The 20,762-nt window shown below is 35.8% G+C and overlaps 1 protein-coding gene across 1 annotated transcript in view; it reads right to left on the bottom strand.

Annotated features, from left to right (window-relative positions):
* The window catches only part of PIK3R4 (phosphoinositide-3-kinase regulatory subunit 4), a 61,800-nt gene that overhangs the window by 35,554 nt on the left and 5,484 nt on the right, over nt 1-20,762 (bottom strand). Inside the window, exons 3-7 of the mRNA XM_081071586.1 lie at nt 14,078-14,211; nt 11,967-12,549; nt 8,753-8,887; nt 6,921-7,142; nt 1,810-1,983 (exon numbers count right to left, since the gene is read on the bottom strand). Of these exons, the coding sequence (XP_080927712.1) occupies nt 1,810-1,983; nt 6,921-7,142; nt 8,753-8,887; nt 11,967-12,549; nt 14,078-14,211 (1,248 nt within the window). The remainder of the gene's footprint in view (nt 1-1,809; nt 1,984-6,920; nt 7,143-8,752; nt 8,888-11,966; nt 12,550-14,077; nt 14,212-20,762) is intronic.

Raw genomic sequence — 20,762 nt, 5'->3', positions numbered from 1 at the left:
AGAAAAATCTGCAAAATTTGAGAGGAGAGGTGAAATGGTGACTTTTGCTTTTATGATGACTTTTGCTTAAAAACTGATGGACATCCATTTTTCAGATAAATACAATGCTAATTATAAGCGACATTAAATCTCAAAAATAATTTCCAAATAATTAGGCAACAGAAGAAATGCATTATGTGAAATTAAAATAAAGAGAATTAAAGTCAAGAGCAAGAAAAATTTGACCCTTGGGAAATAATGCCACTTTAACAAAAGAAAAAAAGAAAGCACTGTGGTAACTCAGAAATTGAGAATGAGCAGGAAAATATTCCAGGTAGCAAGATATGCATGTTAACATGGTATGTTTTCTCCTTAATATTACTATGGAAATAGGTGCTTTCTATATCCATCTTATACTACACAGGACCAGAAACTTTAAAAACAGTCTAACATCTTTTAATTATAATATTAGCAACACGAGTATTTGGTTCCCATGTTATTTATTAGCTTTTTTTAAAAATGGGAAAAAATAGAGATAATCCCTCAATTTCAGCACTCTGTAGCTTATAACTGACTCTGGGTGGTGAGCACACAATGTGACAGATATATATAGATGATGTATTATAGAAATGTACACTTGAAACCTACGTAATTTTACTAACCTTTGTTTACCCTAATAAATTTTTAAAAATAAAAATAAAAAATACTTCAATGGAGATTCATATCATTATTGTGTTGCCAATACTCAATAATTTCATATTAAATTTGCAATTATTTTTAACATAATCATCAAAAAAATCAAACCAATTTAATTATAAACTAAGAATGAATATAGATATTAAAGTACAAAATAAGAACCCTATATATACTTAAATTTTGCAATTTTTTGTAAAGCTACATTCATGCCTTAAAAATTTCCAGAAATTTTATACATCTCTACTACGTAACTACCACCTAGTTTCTGAACAATCAAAATAAACAATAATTCCTTTGTCCCTTTTCTCTGAGGATTGCCTCAGGAAAAAACCTGTTAACTAAGTCTAACAAATTTTAGTTTTCTATTAATCTTTCTTGGCAAAGCATCTAGCAGGAGTTAAGTATTTTATCTAAAGAGGTGAATTTCAAGATTTCATGTCTTCTCCATACAGAGCCAACTTGCATTCTTACATTGCATCGTTCTTAAAGTGAAGTGACAAGAAAGCTAAAAGTTCCAGATATTCTTAATTTTAGAAAGTGTCATATTTACTTGTTTGCTCTTATTCTGAATTTTAAGTTGAGAGAAATAAGTGCTGTAGAGGTCAAGGAATTAATTCTCTTTCACTGGTTAATAAAATTACTAACTTCAATACTATGAATTCTTAACTGGCAATGAGTGCAATTACATGTCATAGACAATTCTCCATACCCAATTTCAATTTGACCAGTGTCCAAAAAAATAAGTGGACTCTTCAGAGAAGTTAAAGACTTTATCCATATTATGTTCAGAAAACAAAAACAAAATCTATACTTTTCAAGAATCACACAAAGACTTACCTACAAATAAAAACAAAGATATATTTCCCAACTTGAGCTGGAGACCAAATGATCCTGTTTGTTTGTTGCCTGTCTCAAATACATACAAGCCTGCATGCAGAAGCATGCACGTGTGTGTACACACAAACATACACACACACACACACACACACACACACACACACACACAAAAATGGGAACAATAAAGTTGAAAACCTGACTCTATATTGCCTAGAAGTTTTGTAATGCTCTATCAATTGTTATTTCTCTTCCCACATCCTAATTTTCCCATCCTAATCTTGAGAAACAGAAACTTACCAATATCACTGGCAAATTCGTAGACATGGGGTTTTTGTAGCAGCCCTAACTGGCACATACAGGTAAGGGCGTTAAGAGCTTTCACAATAACAAATTCCTCAGCATCACTAAGACCTTGTTGCAGCAGGGGTTTGAGAATCGAGGAGCTCTGCCAGCCAACATAGGCAGCAACACCTGAAAAAGAGAAGCAGCACGACATTATCACGCATTCTATACCTGAAAGTACAAATGCCATTAGGTAAAACAGTAAAATTAATCAAAAGCCAAATATATTGAGCGATAATCAAGGAGAGGACATCGCACTTCCTTCCATCGCACGATAAATGAAACAGACCCACACCAAAGCAAATCATCAAGAAATTCTGGAACACCAAAGGGACAAAAAAGATCCTCGGAACTTACAAAAAGAAAAATACAGGTCCCCTAAAAATGAAGGAGAGTAAGACTGGCATCAGATGATCTTCAGCAACAATGAAGGCTAGAACACAACAGAGCAAGACCTTAAAGTCATGAAAGTAATTTTATACCCAAACTGTCAATAAAATAAGAGAAAATAAGTCATTTTGAGACATGTGAGAACTATATCGGTTTACCTTCCATGCAACTCTTTCGAAGTTACTTGAAGATATACTCCAGCAAAATTAAAAATATGTAGAATGTACAAAATAGTAGATATTACCCAAGAATTCAAAGGGGAAAAAAAGGATAATAACTAGCAAACATCTGAAAATCAATCAGCTGAAATTAGAATTAAAAGCCAATAAATTTCAAAGATGTTAACAAGAAGAAAAATGGAATAGATTATAAACAGTAGACAAAATTGGTAAGGAAAACACTAGATATTATAGGTAAGATGAAGAAGGTATATTACTTTTCTCTATAAAAGAAAAACAAAGGAATCTGAAAACCAGGACAAACAAAAACTTTGTTCAAGAAAGTCATGGTATAAATATGAAATAAATTAAAATGTGCAATGTATTTAGTAATTGACAGAAGGTAGAAAAAAGAATCCATCGACTTTGATACTATAAGTATTCTCATCAAGGACAAAGGAGTCATAGCACTGGAACCGTGGTGAAGTAAATATAAATAATATACTACCTGGCTCTACAGTCAATAACATTTACACATTCATAATCATGTAAATGTTGTTTTAAACTTTTAGAATCACTCTATACAATGCACAAAAGACTATTACGATTACAGAACAGAATGTAGATATTATCAACTATAACAATGCAATTGTTAGCTGAGTTGTCAACACTTAAATTATCAACCACCAAATGAAAAAGGAGAGGTAGAGAGAAAGAAAGGAGCACTAATATTCTTGTAGTCAAACCAAATCAGAAGACCAATAAGAAATAGGTTTAATTATTTAAAATTATAACTACAAACTGAAAACTAAAGCACTGCAAATAGTGACCTATACCTCAAAAACAGGGGACAAAAAAATCAAGGCATGGTATGAGTGAATTGAATCTTCATCTAGTATAGAACAAAGTCAAGAAATAAAGTCTAACGTTGATAATTCTAAAAATAGTAATATGAAAATTCTAGAGGTATGGCAATAATCACCTGAAGATACCAAACCAAAAACACAAACCAGAATAGCTGCCTCTGGAAAGTGCAACTATTGCTTTTCAAATATTACTTTATAAATTTTGAATAAATTTTAAACTTACAAAAGCATATTTTCCCTATAATTGAAAAATAATTTTAGAATTTTTTTCTATAATAAAAGGAAAAAAATGCTATCTAATATTCTAGTGGATTATATTTAGGAAATTTACAAACTGAAATGTATAGTGAGGTAAGACAGCTCAAAAGATTTTGGAAAAGAAGTGTGGCATCTGGGGAACTTATCCTACCAGATACAAGTATTAGTTATAAATACATAATAATTAAAATATAAGAATAGAGAGTATAGTATTGAGTACAAGAATAAGAAATCAATGAAATAGAATAGATATCCAGAAAATTGACCCTAAAAGACATAAGCATACAACAGATGACGATAGAAGCTTCACAAATCAATGGGAAAAAAATGAAGTGTTCAATAAATAGTATTAGGAAAAATGGTTATATTTTTGAGGAAAATTTAGATTTCACTTCACACTACAGCCCAAAATAAAGATCAGTTAAGCAGTTAAGTACAAAAAATAAAGCATTTTTAAAAAAAGACAAGCACCCAACACATTAGTAACCTAATTCTGGAATGGGAAAAGCCTTTAGGCACAAAAGTAAAAACAAACCACAAAGTAAAGATCAAATAAATTTACAATATAAAAATTATTTTTAAAAACATAAAAATAATTAAGTTAGTTGAGAAAAAATGTTGCCATTGAAATAAGTCATTTAATGTTTTTAAGGTGTATGTATACATACATACATACATACATACATACATACGGCTAAAAAATATCAACAAGCATTAACACCATTAGAAAAACTGGGCCAAAATAATACATTAAAAATTCATAGAATAAGAAGCATGAATGAATAATCAACAAGAGAAAATTTTGACAATTACCACGATTTCACTTTTATGTGGAATCAAAAAAACAAAAATGAATAAACGAAAAATAGAAACAGACACATAGATAGAACAAGCTGATGGTTGCCAAAGGAGAGGAATGGGAATTGTTTTCTAAAGTGTTAATAAAAAAAGAAAACACACGAGAAAGTTTTTCACCTTCACTAATAAGCAAAGAAATATACTAATCAAAACAAGGTATCACTTTACCCTACCAACAGGCAAAGGTTAATTGAAGCCTGGTCCATACTGGAAGTATGCAGTACTGTCAAATAATGCTGATCAGAGTGGGAAATACAATCTGTTTGAAAAGCTGTGTCAAGAGTTTTAAAAATATATTCATATTGTTTAACCCAGTAATTAAAATTTCAGACTTGTAGCCTGAGAAAATAATCAGAAACAAATACTTACATAAAAAATTATCTATATGATAGAAAAAAATTTAAATAATTTAAATATCGAACAGAAGAGTTAAATAAATTTTGGTGAAGCTATATAATAGATTATTTTGATATATTAAATATGGTTTCAAAGAATTTTTAGTGACATGAGAAAAGGCTTAGAATATACATTAGTGGAAAAAAGTTCAAGATACAATAAAATAAGATTGAGAAGTAATATATAGACACATAGCACCTATGTACCAGGCACTATTACATATGTTAAATCATTTTATCTTCACAACAACCAATGAACAACCAATAGATAGGGATTATGATTCTTCCCATCTTAGATAGGGAAACTAAGGTACAAAAGAGATTAAATGATTTCTCCAAAGCCACAAGTACGTGACAAAACCAGAGATTAAACCCAACAATCTGGCTCTAGAATGCCTACTTTTAACCAGTACCCAATAGTGCCTCTCAGCATATATGACAGAACCGAATAGATGGGATGGAAAGAGAAGAAGACCCACAGGGAAAAAAACACCAAAGCATTAATAAGACCCACAGGGGAAAAAACACCAAAGGATTATGGGTTGTAGGATTAAACATGATTTGTTTTCTTCTTGGTTTCTTATTTTCCAAATTTTCTACAGTAAGCATGTATTACTTTTATAAACAAACAAAAAATCAATGAAAATTATTTTTAAATGAAAAAAGTTATACAAAAGCATGTTTTAAAATATACATGAATTTGTCAATAAATGAAAAGTTCTAAGAACCACCATTTCCCAAGAAAAGGAATAAAAATAAAATTATTTGAAAAAAGAAAGATGTGAGAAGTATACTGAATTCAGGAACTGAGTTAGAGTCTGAGATGCAAGACTGAAATGAATCAATAAAATAATGCAAAAACAAAAAAACTAAAGATGCTGGAAAAGAGGAGGTACAGTAATCTTTGGTAATAACAAAGCGAGACCAGCAGGCAATTTCAAAGCTTTTCAAAAGTAGGCAGTACACTTTTCTCCAAAACATTATGAGAGCATTTGCAGAAATATTAATACTGTTGCCGTATGAGTTTCCTTCCTTTTTTTATTTTTTAGGAAAAACATTCAAAGGCAAACCTTTTAGCAGTTACTTTCCCATATTATTGAGAACCAAAGTCTAAACCCTCTAGTTTTCAGCTACTACATGATAAAGTATGAATACCAGCGAAACTTTCCAATGTGTAGAAGAGTCTTTAAACCTTTTGAGTTAACACACAAGCTATTATGATCATGTCTAAATTGATATAAAAAAGGTTAGTGGGTAATCATAATAGCATGGCTTTAGTATGTAGTATTTCATAATTGACCAAATCTAAAATTAAAAAGATACTACAATCAGACGGAAAGGAATCAGTTGTTATTCAAAAAGAAAAATATTAAATCCTTTATCAAAAGTGACAACCAACTCAAAATAAAGTACACTTTATGTCTAATTTTGAATCTAAATGTAATAGGAGACATGCAGATAAAATATATCTTTCCTCTTTAGATAAATCTGAAAATCAAGAATTGCAACATTTTGAAAAATAGAGTGCAAAAAGCTAGTTTTTCAAATTTTCAGTTTACACAGAGCAACCTGTGTTAATTTTCTAATTATGCTGATTTACAATTATAATTATACTTTGTTATTTTCTGATTGTAAAAGCTATGTTTATTGTAGAAAATTTGACAAATACAGGAAAATATATAGAAAACGATCACCTACAATCCCAGCCTCAGATAACCACTATTCACACCGAATATATTCCAGCATTCTTTATAAGTATGTATGATTTGTTATTATTACCTTTACACAACTGGAATCATACTTTAAGTAGATCTACAACCTACTTCAGTCACTTTAATAATATTTCATGATACTCTCCCATGTCATTAAATATTCTTTTAAAAAAGTTTTTAATGACCACGTGGTATTCCTTCATATGGATGTATCACAGTTTAATTAATTAACCAATGCCTTGATCAACTAAGATACTTCTATCATCCAAAAGCAGTATGAAGACAGACAGAAATACTAGGAACTCATTTCATTATTAATAAAATTTGGTAGTACTGTCACCTTTCAGAATGCATGGAACGTATTTGTTTGAGTATTTGTTTGAGAAGATAATTTAAAATCTTAAGAATGAATTAAAAAAAATAACATACCAACTATACTATCAAAAAAAGCTCCACGCAGATGCCAATCATTCTTATCATTTAGGAAAGTAATCATGTGGGACAATAAAACATCATTGGCTTTCTGACGTCCAAAGAATACACACAGCCGTGTTATTCCATTTTCCATTAAAGTTTGCTTCACGATATTTTCAGGGTCACTTAGCAAGGTGACAACTTTCTGCTGCACCATTTCATGTAAGGCTTGGAGCTCTAAAAAAAAAAAAAAAGAAAAAAAGTAAAGATAGGTTCAATTCTTTTTTCCTCTATACATATAGACCCACACTTCTTTCTTACTCCTTGGAGAAATGGAATGACGACAGAAGCCACCATAGAAAGTCTATAATAACTAAGTTTTTCCACTATTCAAAGCTCTGAAGGATACAATAGATGGGAAACTGAAATATGAAACTGAAAAACATCCTAATAAGGTGATGCCACAAGTATGATTACTGTCTCACTAATCAAATAGCTCTATTTATGAAGCTCAAGGAGAAAACTACGGGGAAGCAGCGGAAAGGCGATCATCCTGCTGCAATAAGATCAACGTAATCAAGGACCTGAAAATCCTAGACTGGTTCAGGATATAATCCGATGGTACAGGGCAATACTTTTAGAAAGCATTTTTAAGTATCAATTTGTTGTATTTCAGAAAGCCAGAAAATACACTGCAAGTCTTGTCAAGGCTAAATCTGGCCACTGCCTTCTCTGACCTCATCTCCTACCCACCCTCCCCTTTTCATTTATTTATTTACTTAGCTGTCTGTCTTTCCCTTACTAAAATGTAAGCTCAAGGGCAGGGATCTTTTGTCTCACTCACTCCTGTATCCCAGTGCTTAGAGCAGGCACAAAATTGCCGAATGCAGAGCTATGTTTCGCAATTAGCCAATGGCTAAATGAATGAGAGCAGCGGCCACTACTGACGCAGCCACCGTCAAGGGAAACGGCAGTCTGACACGCAAAATTACATGTCCACATTAAGAAAAATTTCAGATTAACTCCCAAAAAGTTTTAACACCTAACTTCATTATCTAAAAATGTCCAATTACCTGGTCATAGAACATAAAACAGTATTATTTTCTAAGTAATTCCATGGAAAAAGTGAGGATTTCCTTTCTAATACATCCTTCTGTAAGTTCAAAATTATTTCATTGTCTTCAACTGCAGATAATTATTCTGTCTAAAAAGGATGCCACTTTAACAAGTAACAGAGTCATTACAGTTGTCTACAGCATAAAATCTGAAAACTATGTTTCTCTAGTTTTTCTCAACTAGAAACACCTTGGAACAGATCTAAGCATATTATCTCACTTCTAAATCTTGAACTCAATAAATACTAACTAAAGGCCTGTTAAGGGCTGGATGGATGTAAAGGAACTTAAGACAGGATCTCTGACCTCAAAGAGTTTACCATCACCTCTGTTCCTTTACAGTAAAAGGAATGGGTTTTGATAGTATGAAATAAACAGTTTACAATAGAGGATACTCATAATATTCACATAAGGAGAGAAGGTATTCAATTCTTTAGCTATGATGTTTCTATTTTTTTACCTGATAAGAATAATATAATTCAGCTAGCCTTACTGTTGACACAATTCTGGCTGCAAATCAATTAAGCTTACAATCTGTGGCAAAAGACTGATCATTTTCTGGCTAGATAACAGTGTTCGAGAACAGAGAGAACCATCAGAAAACAGGGACCCTTTTCATCCATACACCTGGTATTCTTCAATCTTACATGAAAATTACAAATAATGTATTGAAAGTTCACGTTAGCAATTCATTCTAAGTAACAAGAAATCTGTAAGAGAAAACCATACTACCTGTGTCATAATTTCCATTGGGATGTGTCACTTCATCTATTTCTTCACTATTTGGGTCATTTTCCATATTGAGATTTTTTAATTGTACTAATTCCAGAAATCTCAAAGCTGTTTCTGCCAGCAGAGCTATGTTTTCTATAAAAGGAAGAAAAACTGTAATTATAATCTTTATGTTTATAACTTTTCCTCCCTAATTCTTTATACATAAAAATAATAATCATAAAACTAAGGCGAAAAAGAACTTTTCAATTTAGCACTTAACCTAATCATATTTTAGTGACTAATTTCATAACTATCCCAAACTACCAGTTTTAATAATGAAACTTACGTATCTTTAAAAATATATAAAAATAACTCAAAATATTGCACTTAAATCTATTGAGGCAAAAAAAAAAAAAAAAAGTAATCCTTCTATGGCGACCTACTCTTTCAACAGTATCTGAGATTAAACTAACAAACATTCACATGAAAATAACAGACCAAGCTGGGCTTTGGAATCACACAGACCTTGGCTCAAAACCCTGCCCCTTATTAGTTGGCTGCTTAACCAATCTAAGTCTCAGTTTCCTCACACGTAAATGAATCACATCTACTTCAAAGAGCCATTACCAAACTGAATCAACCATTGTTGGATTGCTTTACAAGTGAGACTCTGAAGTTCTTTATGAACCAAAGTGTGAGACTGTGCAGTTGTATATTTTCCTTTTTCTGTCTGATAATCTATTAAGACTATCTGATACTCCTCACCACTGTGAGAGCACCTTCTTCTAATTTCTGCTGTATCATTTGCTATTAATTATATCTACTCTATTGCTTATACCGTCTTCTTCCTTCCATTTTTATTTATTCCTGTCTCTCCCTTCCTTCTCTCCCACTTCTGTGCTTCTTAACATATGACCATACCAGCCAGACTCCACTCTTTTCCTTCTTAGCAATGAACAGCACTGAACATAAAGTTTAACTACATTATTTTATTGATTCTAAGACTCACTTTTTCTCTACTTTTTACATCTCAAATTGAGATGTGTCTCGCAATAGTTGAGATTTTTGAGTCTACTGAATATAGTTATTCCTTTCTTCTTGGAGTCCCCCTCCACACCCCTCCCAGTTTTGACACTGTTCTGAACAGAACAAAATTTACCTCTAAGTAAGCAGGATATCAATACCCTGTAATCCTTGCTCACCCTAAAGATGGGGAAATTGTGGGACATCCTCTGATAAAATTCAAAATTCTAGATGAATATCCCCACTTTAATGAATATATCTTTATTAGGAAAAGTCTCTTACTTTTCAGTGAACCTCTAAAATCTAAGTAGATCTATGCTTATTTCCCCACTTAAGGTCATAAACCACATAGCACTTGAAAGTGTACACAAGACACAAATCTATATTAGCATCTGAGTTAAAAAAGAATATTGTAAAAGAAATTTAAAAACTGATTTTAAACTTTATAATCACTGGCATGTGTGGTTTAATTATATTTAACTACACAAGTACAAATAGATTTCTGGCTCTATAAAAAAAGGCAGCTTTATCATGCTCCAAGCCACGACAAAGGGACACTGTAAGGTACTGCAACTAACCCTGGACTCTCATAAAGAATCAGAAGACCGAAGAAATGCAGGGTTGCTTCAAAATCAAGACCTAGATCAGCAGCTCTGAGAACTGAGAAAGAATTAGACCAGATACATTTGGGTCATGTTTTGTAAGCTTTCCCATTCCCAATTTCCTCACTTGAAAACTGAAGGTACTATAACATATGCACTGCTCAAGGTTGTTGCAAGGAGTTAGTTGTAAGAGATATATATAGATTTTAGAATCTTAGAATCTATATATTTTAGGATCTAGAATTTATCTTAGAATCTATGTATCTCTTGCAACTAACCCTTACAACAACCTTGAGCAGTAGATACCCTGACACATGGCAGGTTTTCCAATAAATAGCATCATTATTTTTATATTATGACTATTAGTAATTGAATGTCAATATGTTAATGTGGTACCTATACATCAGAACCTTACCTAATTAACATAATTGAGAACAGACCAAGATATATACTGGGCCAAAAGCAGCTCATGAAACTCTAAAGATACAGTTTTTTTTAAAACCTATAAACTTTTACTTAATTTTATCTAACTCTATTATTTATATTTACCAAGTAAATTATAAACATATTTTGTTACAAATGACAACTCAGACATATCTTAAAGAAATCCTGGATATTCTAGGCCTAAAGTTCATACCTACACAATTATGGAAACTAGAAACCATACATAAATAAATAGGCAGATAGATAAAAATAAGTAAGTTATATATAGGGGAAAAGTAAAAAACCAACCATCACCAATCACTTTGTGGATGTGCCTAGCAAGCAGGCCAAAGTCCAAAGATCAATTTCAACATGTTCCATTAAAATACAGACAAATTGTAAAATGAATAAACTAAGCAAGTATCTTTCAAAAAAGTGACATCATCATCATCACCACACATTATGTGCTATTTACAAAGACTTAAAACAGAATCCCTGATAGCCATCAGATTACATCTTAGAAATAAATTATGGAATTATTATGTAAATGTTTCAATGACACTTCTATGAAAAAAAGCATTCAGAATTAATCTGGGGAGCTAAAAACATGAATCTGTATCACGTGATTTTGAGTGAGAATTACAAGTAAAACATGTAGGTGTGTTACACAACACACCCACCTCATCAAAGAGAAGCCACACATCCTAAGCACTATATTAACTAAAAGGACCTTAAAATTCAGTAAGTTAGTAGGTGACGTTCTTTCAACACAAAATTACCCAGAAAAATAAATCGTGTTCAACAATAGATCGCTGTTAAAAATCCTAAACCTGATATTGAAACAAGTTTATTTGTTCAGAGGAACTTTATAAAGGCCTAAAGACACTAACTCAGAAGCACATACTTGTAAACATGAATCTTACTTCCAATTAAATGTAATACCCCAGTAAAATTCTGTATTATATTTCTTTTACTTGACAACTCAGATCGCTTCAAAAATGAGAGTACACACAAAAGTTGAATCCCAGGAACAGATTAGCTATAAATACTACTAAAATGTACACAAATAATTCAAGGACCAAAGTAAACTCTTGGAATTCCCAAAGAAATCCGAGAAACAACAGGTATTATAGTCACTAACTTCCAAAATGTGAGTGGCTATTCCTTGGACAATAATCTCTTACCAGCATAGGCTAGCCTAACAATAGTAGCATCGTCTTGGGCTAAGTGGGCTATGCCCGGCAGGATATATTCCGGATAGATATTGACATCATTGCGAGGAACCTCTTTGACAAGAGCTAGAACTTTGGTCAATGTCCTTAAGGCTTCGGCCCTCACTCTAGGAACAGAGTCATTGCTAAAATGCAAAAGATACGGTGTAATACGGTCCAAAAGAATTTCTACACTCAATCGTGGGGCCAAATGGAGAATCAGTTCCAAAGCGGCAAGTTTGGAATCACAGTACTTAAGGGTCTGTAGACAGGATGTGATAACAGACACCAGGACGACCAGCCCATTTTCCTTCGGCTCTCCTGCTGCTTTTTCCGGCAGGTCATGTCCACAGAGATTGTGAATGATGTTGCCCAAATCCTTCCGTATCACTAGAATGCGCTCATCTGCAGAAAGAAACGTTTCCTTTGCAAACTGGGCCATGTAGGGCTGAAGGAAAGTGTAAAATATTTCAGGAAAGGCATTGCCACGCTGCTGCTTTAAGTAGTCTTCTGCCTCTAACCGCTTTTCCGGCTCACGGTGAATCATCTGAGTTACCTATACCAAGGGGAAAAAGGGAGTGAAAAGTAGATTTGGAACAGCAAATTAAACCAGATGAAAACTGCAAGGGCATCTTACACGTGATTTAAAGGATTTTTGAGAAGGTACTTCTCAATCTCTGCCCTTCAAACTACTTTCAGAACCTGACTGCTGAGTAACATGTGACTCTACTATTGTCCTAAAAAGCAACAAGAAATTACATACTAACATATTTCAGATAGCCCAGACACATAGGGAAGAGGTACATCCTGTTCAACATTCCTTGTTTATAAGACAGGGGAATAATATAAGGCTGCCCACAACTCAAGGATTCTTAAACTTTTGTCAGCAGGAGATACCACTGAGAATCTGAGGGAGGCAATGGGATTTTCTCTATAGAAAAATGTATACACACGATTTTTGCGAACAAAGCTATACACAATTCTGAAAAGAATCACAGAACCCTGAAATCTATTTACATATCAGAGTTTTGGTTTAGAGCCTTATGTTCACAAGTCCAAGGGAACACACAGTTTTAGTGCAGCTCTAGGACCTGGTCAAAAAGGGAATTGGTGGTTTAAATTTTTCAAGTGGTGTGAAAGAGATGTTAAATCCTACAAACACTAGAAATGATACAACCTAATTAGAATTTATCTTATGTTTTCTAGCATCATAAGGAATTAAATTTTTTTTCAATACACCAAGCATAGTTTAATCTTTCCTAGACCTTCACAGTGTACCAGTCATTATTTAAACACTTAAAATATCAAAAAAAATATATATCAAGTTATTTGAGCTTTCTGTTTATAGTCTAAATAGGAGCCTTGCATTGAACTTGGGGGAATCAAATGTACTAGAAATAAGGAAACGTGACTTTTTAAAGCATACTTCAAATATACCATATGCATTTCATGACTCAGACTCATCATCATCATAAACATCAGGTTCCTATACTGACTGGCTTTAAAAAGATCCCCTCAAACAGTAATGTGCATAAATGGCTGATATGACCTCCCACAGAATTCCACATATCTGTTCTACTATATTAATTTGTGATTCTGTATCTCCCCTCCTAGAACTGCCCTGGGAGTCAAAGGAGGTATACACAGCCAGTTGCTTCTTTATATGAAACAGTCCTATGCTGCTGTATTATATTCAAGTTGATGTTCCCTACTGCCTTCACGTTAGATATGTCTTATCATTTCTTACCAGCAAGCTCTGTCCTGGACAAACTCTCTAACACCCCCGGTACCTCCTTACCTTCTTCTAAATCTACCCAAAGCAGAGCTAAAGATTATTAAGGGAAGATGGGTGCGCGTGTGTGTATGTGTATAAACAAATTAAGTCAAATGAGCTCTGTGTCTGAGAAGGGGAAAAAAAATTGTACATTTCTCCGTAACAAAGTAAAAACAATAAGCTGTTTGTATTAGTCTATAGGGCTTTATTGCTTTGTTCCAAATTTGTAATATTCCAGACAGCAGATGACCAATGCACAAGAACATAATTCTATTAAATTCTTTATGGCAAATAATTGTAGCATAGTTACCAAATCTCTGATACTGCGATCTTCAATTTTATTTAGCACTTGTTCAGGGAAAAACTGTCCATTTCTATAAGCCAAAAGTTGAGAGAGATCAAATAGCGGTACACCTTCTGTAAAAAGCTCAGCTATCACGCAACCTGGAAAATAGCAGATACAATTCCATTAAAATATGAAATACAAGGTATCATTAATATAGATGAAGAATTCAGAGAATTCATAAAACTCAAAATGTGAAATCCAGGAGCAGATGGTTAGCTCAGTTGGTTAGAGCGCAAGAAGGTTGCCGGTTCGATCCCCACATGGGCCACTGTGAGCTGTGCCCTCCACAACTAGATTGAAACAACTGCTTGACTTGGAGCTGATGGGTCCTGGAAAAACACACTTAAAATAAATAAAAGTTTTTAAAAAAAGAGCTAGAGATTAAAAAACAAAGTGAAACCCAAAGTAAACTGAATTAAAAATTTTAATATACAACCACAATCAAGAAAGACAGGGAAAATGTTTATTGCCTAATCATCAGTTTCTAACAGTATAAAGTCAAAAACTGCCCACTCAATTTTTCTCCCTCTTAAACAATTTGAATCAAAATTACGTAAAGATGTATGTGCTGCAATGTTCATTGCAGCTTTTTTTTACAGTGGCTAAGACATGGGAACAACCAGTGTCCTTCAACAGATGATTGGATAAAGAAGATGTGGTATATATACACAATGGAATACTATTCTGACATAAGAAAAGATGAAATAGTGTGACAACATGGATGGATCTTGAGATTATTATGCTAAGCGAAATAAATCAGACAGAAAAAGTCAAGAACTATATGATTTCACTCATATGTGGTATATAAAACTGACAACAACAAAGGAACAAGACAAACAAATGAAGGAACAAAAACTCATAGACACAGACAATAGTTTAGTGGTTACCAGAGGGTAAGGGGGGAGGGAGGTGGTAGATGAGGGTAAAAGGGATCAAATTGCATACAGAATTGCATACCTGAAACCTACGTAACTTTACTAATAATTGTCACCCCAATAAACTTTAATGAAAATAAATTAAAACTAAAATTACTTCCTACTTCTATAATTTAAAATGAATGTGTGTATAAACACATACATTTAGAGATAAATAGATTAAAAGATTAAAAGTCCCTAAAAATACAGTGGCTCTTTTTTAAGTATGGATTCACAGACATTAAGTTCATAAGGAAGTCATATCTGACAATTCATTTATTCATCATTAACAAAAAAGTTATTAGGCATCTAGTATACACTAGGCTCTCATAGTGCATAAAACAGATAAAGTCCCTTCCCCCATGAAAGAAGGGAGATATAAACTAGTGAACAAACACAATTATAAAATTAGAAATGCTAAGAAGCGTGGCTGTAAGATTAGAGAGGGAAGGAGAGACAACCCAATCATTTTGCACTTACATATAATCTTCAAACAAGGAATAAAAAAAGTATTTCCATTCCCAAAAGGACCAAGCTGTTTTATTCAATTATTATATAATATGCATTTAACAAGTCTTAAAGAGATCCTTAAACAACCTTAGCTCACAGCCTTTGCATTTATTATCAGGTCCTTCTGCCTGGAATGCTCTTGCCCCAAGTATCCACATAGCTTGTAACTCCGCCTCCTTCAGATCTTTAACCAAATGTCAAGAAAACAGTTAAGAGTTTTCTTGACTACCAAGAAAACAGTTAAGAGTTTTCTTGACTACCAAGTTTAAAACTGCAAGCCCCTCAACCACAATTACCCCATACTTCTCACCTGGCACATTCCCTTTCCCCTTTTCTGGCTGTTTTTCTCCCACAGCATCAACTGCCAAATTATGCATTTTACACATGTATTTGATATACCCACTAGAAGGCAAACTCCATGAGAAAGGGATTTTGTCTATTTTATTCATTAAAAAGTCTCCATCAACTAAGACAACAATAAACACTCACTAAGTTTCTTAAATTAATTTCTATCTATATAGTGTCAAGTTTTCGAATGAGAGACTTAAAAATACCTCTTAAAAACATCATACCCAAGAAAATAGAACTGAACAACACTATGAATCCGCTGGAGCTAACACACATCAAAGGAACACTCACGCAGCAGCAGAATACAAAACCCCCCTTCAGTACATACAAAACACTCCAGATTAGACCACATGCTAGGCCAGAAAACAAGCCTCAATAAGTCTAAAAGAACTGAAATCATACAAATTATGTTCTTCAAACCGTAACGGAATGAAATAAGAAATCAGTAACGGAAGAAAATTTGAAAAATTCACAAGTCTGTAGGAATTAAACACACTGCTAAATAACCAAGGCATCAAAGGGAAATTAGAAAATACTTTGAGGGGCCGGCCCGGTGGCTCAGGTGGTTGGAGCTCCGTGCTCCTAACTCCAAAGGCTGCTGGTTCGATTCCCACATGGGCCAGTGGGCTCTCGGCCACAGGGTTGCCAGTTCAATTCCTCGACTCCTGCAGGGGATGGTGGGCTGCGCCCCCTGCAGCTGGAGACGGCAGCTGGACCTGGAGCTGGGCTGCGCCCTCCACAGCTAGGACTGAAAGGACAACAACTTGAAGCTGAACGGCACCCTCCACAAACAAGATTGAAAGGACAACTTGACTTGGAAAAAAGTGGAAGTACACGCTGTTCCCCAATAAAGTCCTGTTCCCCTTCCCCCAATAAAATCTAAAAAAAAAAAATACTTTGAGATGAATGAAAATAAAAACACCACATACAAAAATATGAGGAAATATATAATGATGTAACTATAAACATCCATATCAAAAAGGAGAAACTCAAAACAATGACCTAACGTGCATGTTAAGAAACAAGAAAAAAGTAAACTGAAATCAAAGCAAACAGAAGGAAGGAAACAATAAAGATTGGGGTGGAAAAAGGACCTTACTACCACCTGTACAGAAATGAAAAGAATTGTAAGAGCATATGTTGAACAACTGTGTGACAACAAATTAGATAACCTAAATGAAATGGACAGATTCCTAGAAGTAGATTACCAAATCTGACTTAAAAAGAAATAGAAAATCTGGATAAGCCATATAAGCAAAGAGGTTGAATTGGTTATGAAAAATTTCCCACAAAGAAAAGCCTAAGCCAAGAGGCCTTATGCCTTAACAAGTGAATTCCATCAAATGTTAAAGGGCTTAACACCTATCCTTCACAAATTCTCCCAAAAAATAGAAAAGGAGGGAACACCTCCCAATTCATTGTATGATGCCAATTGTCGTACAGGGGACCCTGCTCGCTGCGCCATTTGTCGTGCAGGGCATCCGGCGGGGTCTCTGGTCCCACTCCCCACATAAGAACGCAGGACACGGTAAGGCCAAAAAGGAACACCCACGGAGCCATAGGTAGGGAAGTCAAACCAATATATTCTCGCTGGCGGCTGGGCTGGAGACACAGGAAGCAGGATCTACATAATCTGCCTAACAGCAGTCCACGCTTGCCAGCCACCATCTTCTTGCTAGCCCCCATTCTTCTGCTAGCGTAGCCACAGCAGTTATATTAGTGGCCAATGGCTTACAGGTTACAGCTGCTGGCCATCTGATCACAGTTGATGGCCATTTACTACCCAAGCCAGCACCTTTCTATGTGAGGCCGAGAGCCTGGAAACTGTTTTTTGGGGGCTTTGTCCTCACACTCCACCCCTACAGGGTCTCACCTCACAATCTACGCGACAAGTGTCTTCCGCAAGGGTCCCTGTGCGAGGAGCCTGGAGGTAAATGCAATATCCTGGACATAGCCAGGCTCTCTGAGCACAGCCAGGGTTTCTCAGGGCACCACCAGTACTTCTGGGCACAGCCAGACTTCCTGGGCTTCTTAGGGTACCCCCAGTCTCCCCGGGCACAGCCAGGGTTTCTCAGGGCACCACCCCAGTACTTCTGGGCACAGCCAGACTTCCTGGGCCTCTTAGGGTACCACCTGTCTCCCCGGGCATAGCCAGGGCCTCTAGGGCACTGCCACTCTCTCTGGACACAGCCAGACTTCCTGGACTCAGCCAGGGCTCTCAGGGCACTGCCACTCTCTCTGTACACAGCCAGACTTCCTGGACACAGCCAGGGCTCTCAGGGCACTGCCACTCTACCTCTGGGCCTCTCAGGGTACCGTGCTGGAACAGCCGCTCACAGTCAAGGTGCTTACATATTATCAATGGCGGCCAGTCAAGACACAAAAGCAAACATCCGCCAGTCCCACTACATGGTGGTATGTTCCCAAACAGTCAAGCGTCCATTAAATTAGGGATGGAAGGCAATTCCTCATAGTCCATAGTCATTCGTCAGGGCTGTCCTGGGGGTGAGGGATGACCTTGACCTCACCCTCATCTCCCATGGAGGACTCAGCAAGCGTTTCCTCCTGGGACTAAAAGTCCCGCATCCAGGCTGCCTCAGCAAGCAGTTCCCAGCCCACAGGGCAGCAACAACCTCCGCTTTCTCCGGCCTCTGCTGGTTGGGGAACCATCCACGTCTTCCCACCCCTCCACGGGGATCGAGCTCTCCGGCAGCTGCTCCTCCTGGTCTTCCTCAGACTGAGCTTTCATACGCACAAACTGCTCCACTGCCCTTCGGAAAGCTTTGGCCAGCACCGTATCCTGCCGACTACGCCATGTATCACGCAGGGGACCCTGCTCGCTGCGCCATTTGTCGTGCAGGGCGTCCGGCGGGGTCTCTGGTCCCACTCCCCACATAAGAACGCAGGACACGGTAAGGCCAAAAAGGAACACCCACGTAGCCATAAGTAGGGAAGTCAAACCAATATATTCTCGCTGGCGGCTGGGCTGGAGACACAGGAAGCAGGATCTACATAATCTGCCTAACAGCAGTCCGCACTTGCCAGCCACCATCTTCTCGCTAGCCCCCATTCTTCTGCTAGCGTAGCCACAGCCGTTATATTAGTGGCCAATGGCTTACGGGTTACAGCTGACGGCCAACTAGCCACAGCTGCTGGCCATCTGATCACAGTTGATGGCCATTTACTACCCGAGCCAGCACCTTTCTATGTGAGGCCGAGAGCCTGGAAACTGTTTTTTGGGGCTTTGTCCCCACACCAATATTATTACTTTTATACGAAATCAGATAAAGACATCACGAGAAAACTACAGACCAATATTCTTGATGGACATACATGTTAAAAATCCTCCAAAAATACTAGCAAACTGATTGCAGGAATTAACGAGTCCACACCAATAATAAAGAAATAAAAGAGGGGAAACGGAAGACACTTGAGTATCGTAGAATGCTGAGGGCCTACTGGTAAGTGTGAAAGGAATACTGGAGTTGGAAAATCATCATTTTACAACCATCACAGTAAAGGTTGGATCAGGCAAGAATCAATGGATGCCAAATCAAGGAGAAAATGGTGATGATTGGCAGGATATTTGCATGGTCTTAAAGTTTCTTCCCACAGGTTGCTTATTAGTTACAAGGGATTTTTTCCAAAAGTAACTATAAAGGGGAGAAACTGGGCAAGACCTTGACCATCAGATACCATTTGCCTGCAGACGTGATACCGTGAAAACACATCATCACCTATATACTATTCCTACTGAGAATGAATAACCTGAATGTAATCACAAGGAAACAACAGACAAACCCCAAATGAACAACATTCTATTAAAAAACCAAAGTGGTGGGGTGGCACACACACACACAGTGCATGGAAAAACTGGTGAAAACTGAATAAGGTCTCTACTCTAGTTAACAGTAATGCACCAATGTCAATTCCGGATTTTGATATGGTACTAGTCATATATGTCACCACTGAGGGAAGCTAGGGGAAGGGTTCTTCACATTTTTGCAGCTTCCTTTGAGTCTATCATTTAAAAATAAAAAGTATAAAAGTAATTTTTAAAAATTTAAGGGGAGAGGTATTCTTCAAAAAATGTCCATGTCATAATTACAAAGAAAGGCTGTGGAAATGTTACAGATTAAAGGAGGCTAGAGAGACACGACAACGAAATGCAATATCTGACTCTAGACTGGGTTCTGTCCTGGAGCAAGAAATATGCTCTAAGGGACATTATTGAGTCAAATACAAAATTAGAATAAAAAATGTAAATTACTGTATTCATGTTAAATTTGCTGTAGTTGATAAGTACAACATGAAACTACGTAAGTATTTATAAGAGACTGTCCCTAATCTTAGGAATATACACTGAAGTATCTAGGAGTAAAGGGCCATGATGTATGTAACTTATTCAGGGGAAAAATCATGGCGGTGTGGGGGGTGGGAGGGACATGGGGGGGAGTGCAGAGAAAAGGTACAAATAAAGCGATTGGACCAAAATATTAACAACAGGTGACTCTGGGTAAAGGATATATTGGTATTCTAGGTACTATTTTTCTTTCTGCAAGTTTGCAAGTTTTTAAGGTTTATAAGTTTGAAATTATTTCCAAATAAAAAGTCAGAAAGAAACATAGCTACATGACTATTTACCACTAAATGGGGGCTATTATAGACGGATTGTGTCCCCCCTCCCAAATTCAAATGTTGAAGGCAGTATCTTAGAGTATGACTGTACTTGGAGAGAGGGCCTTTAGGGAGGTAATTAAGGTTAAATGAGGTCATAAAGGTGGGACTCTAATCCATTATGGCTGTTGTCCTTAAAAGAAGAAACACCAGGGAAAAGGCATGTGAGAACACCAAGAGAAGGCAGCTATATACAACCA

Source organism: Rhinolophus hipposideros (genome assembly GCF_964194185.1).
Source record: "Rhinolophus hipposideros genome assembly, chromosome: 14".
Taxonomy (NCBI): domain Eukaryota; kingdom Metazoa; phylum Chordata; class Mammalia; order Chiroptera; family Rhinolophidae; genus Rhinolophus; species Rhinolophus hipposideros.
Note: the sequence above shows the minus strand (reverse complement) of the source record. Positions and strands in the feature narration are given on the sequence as shown.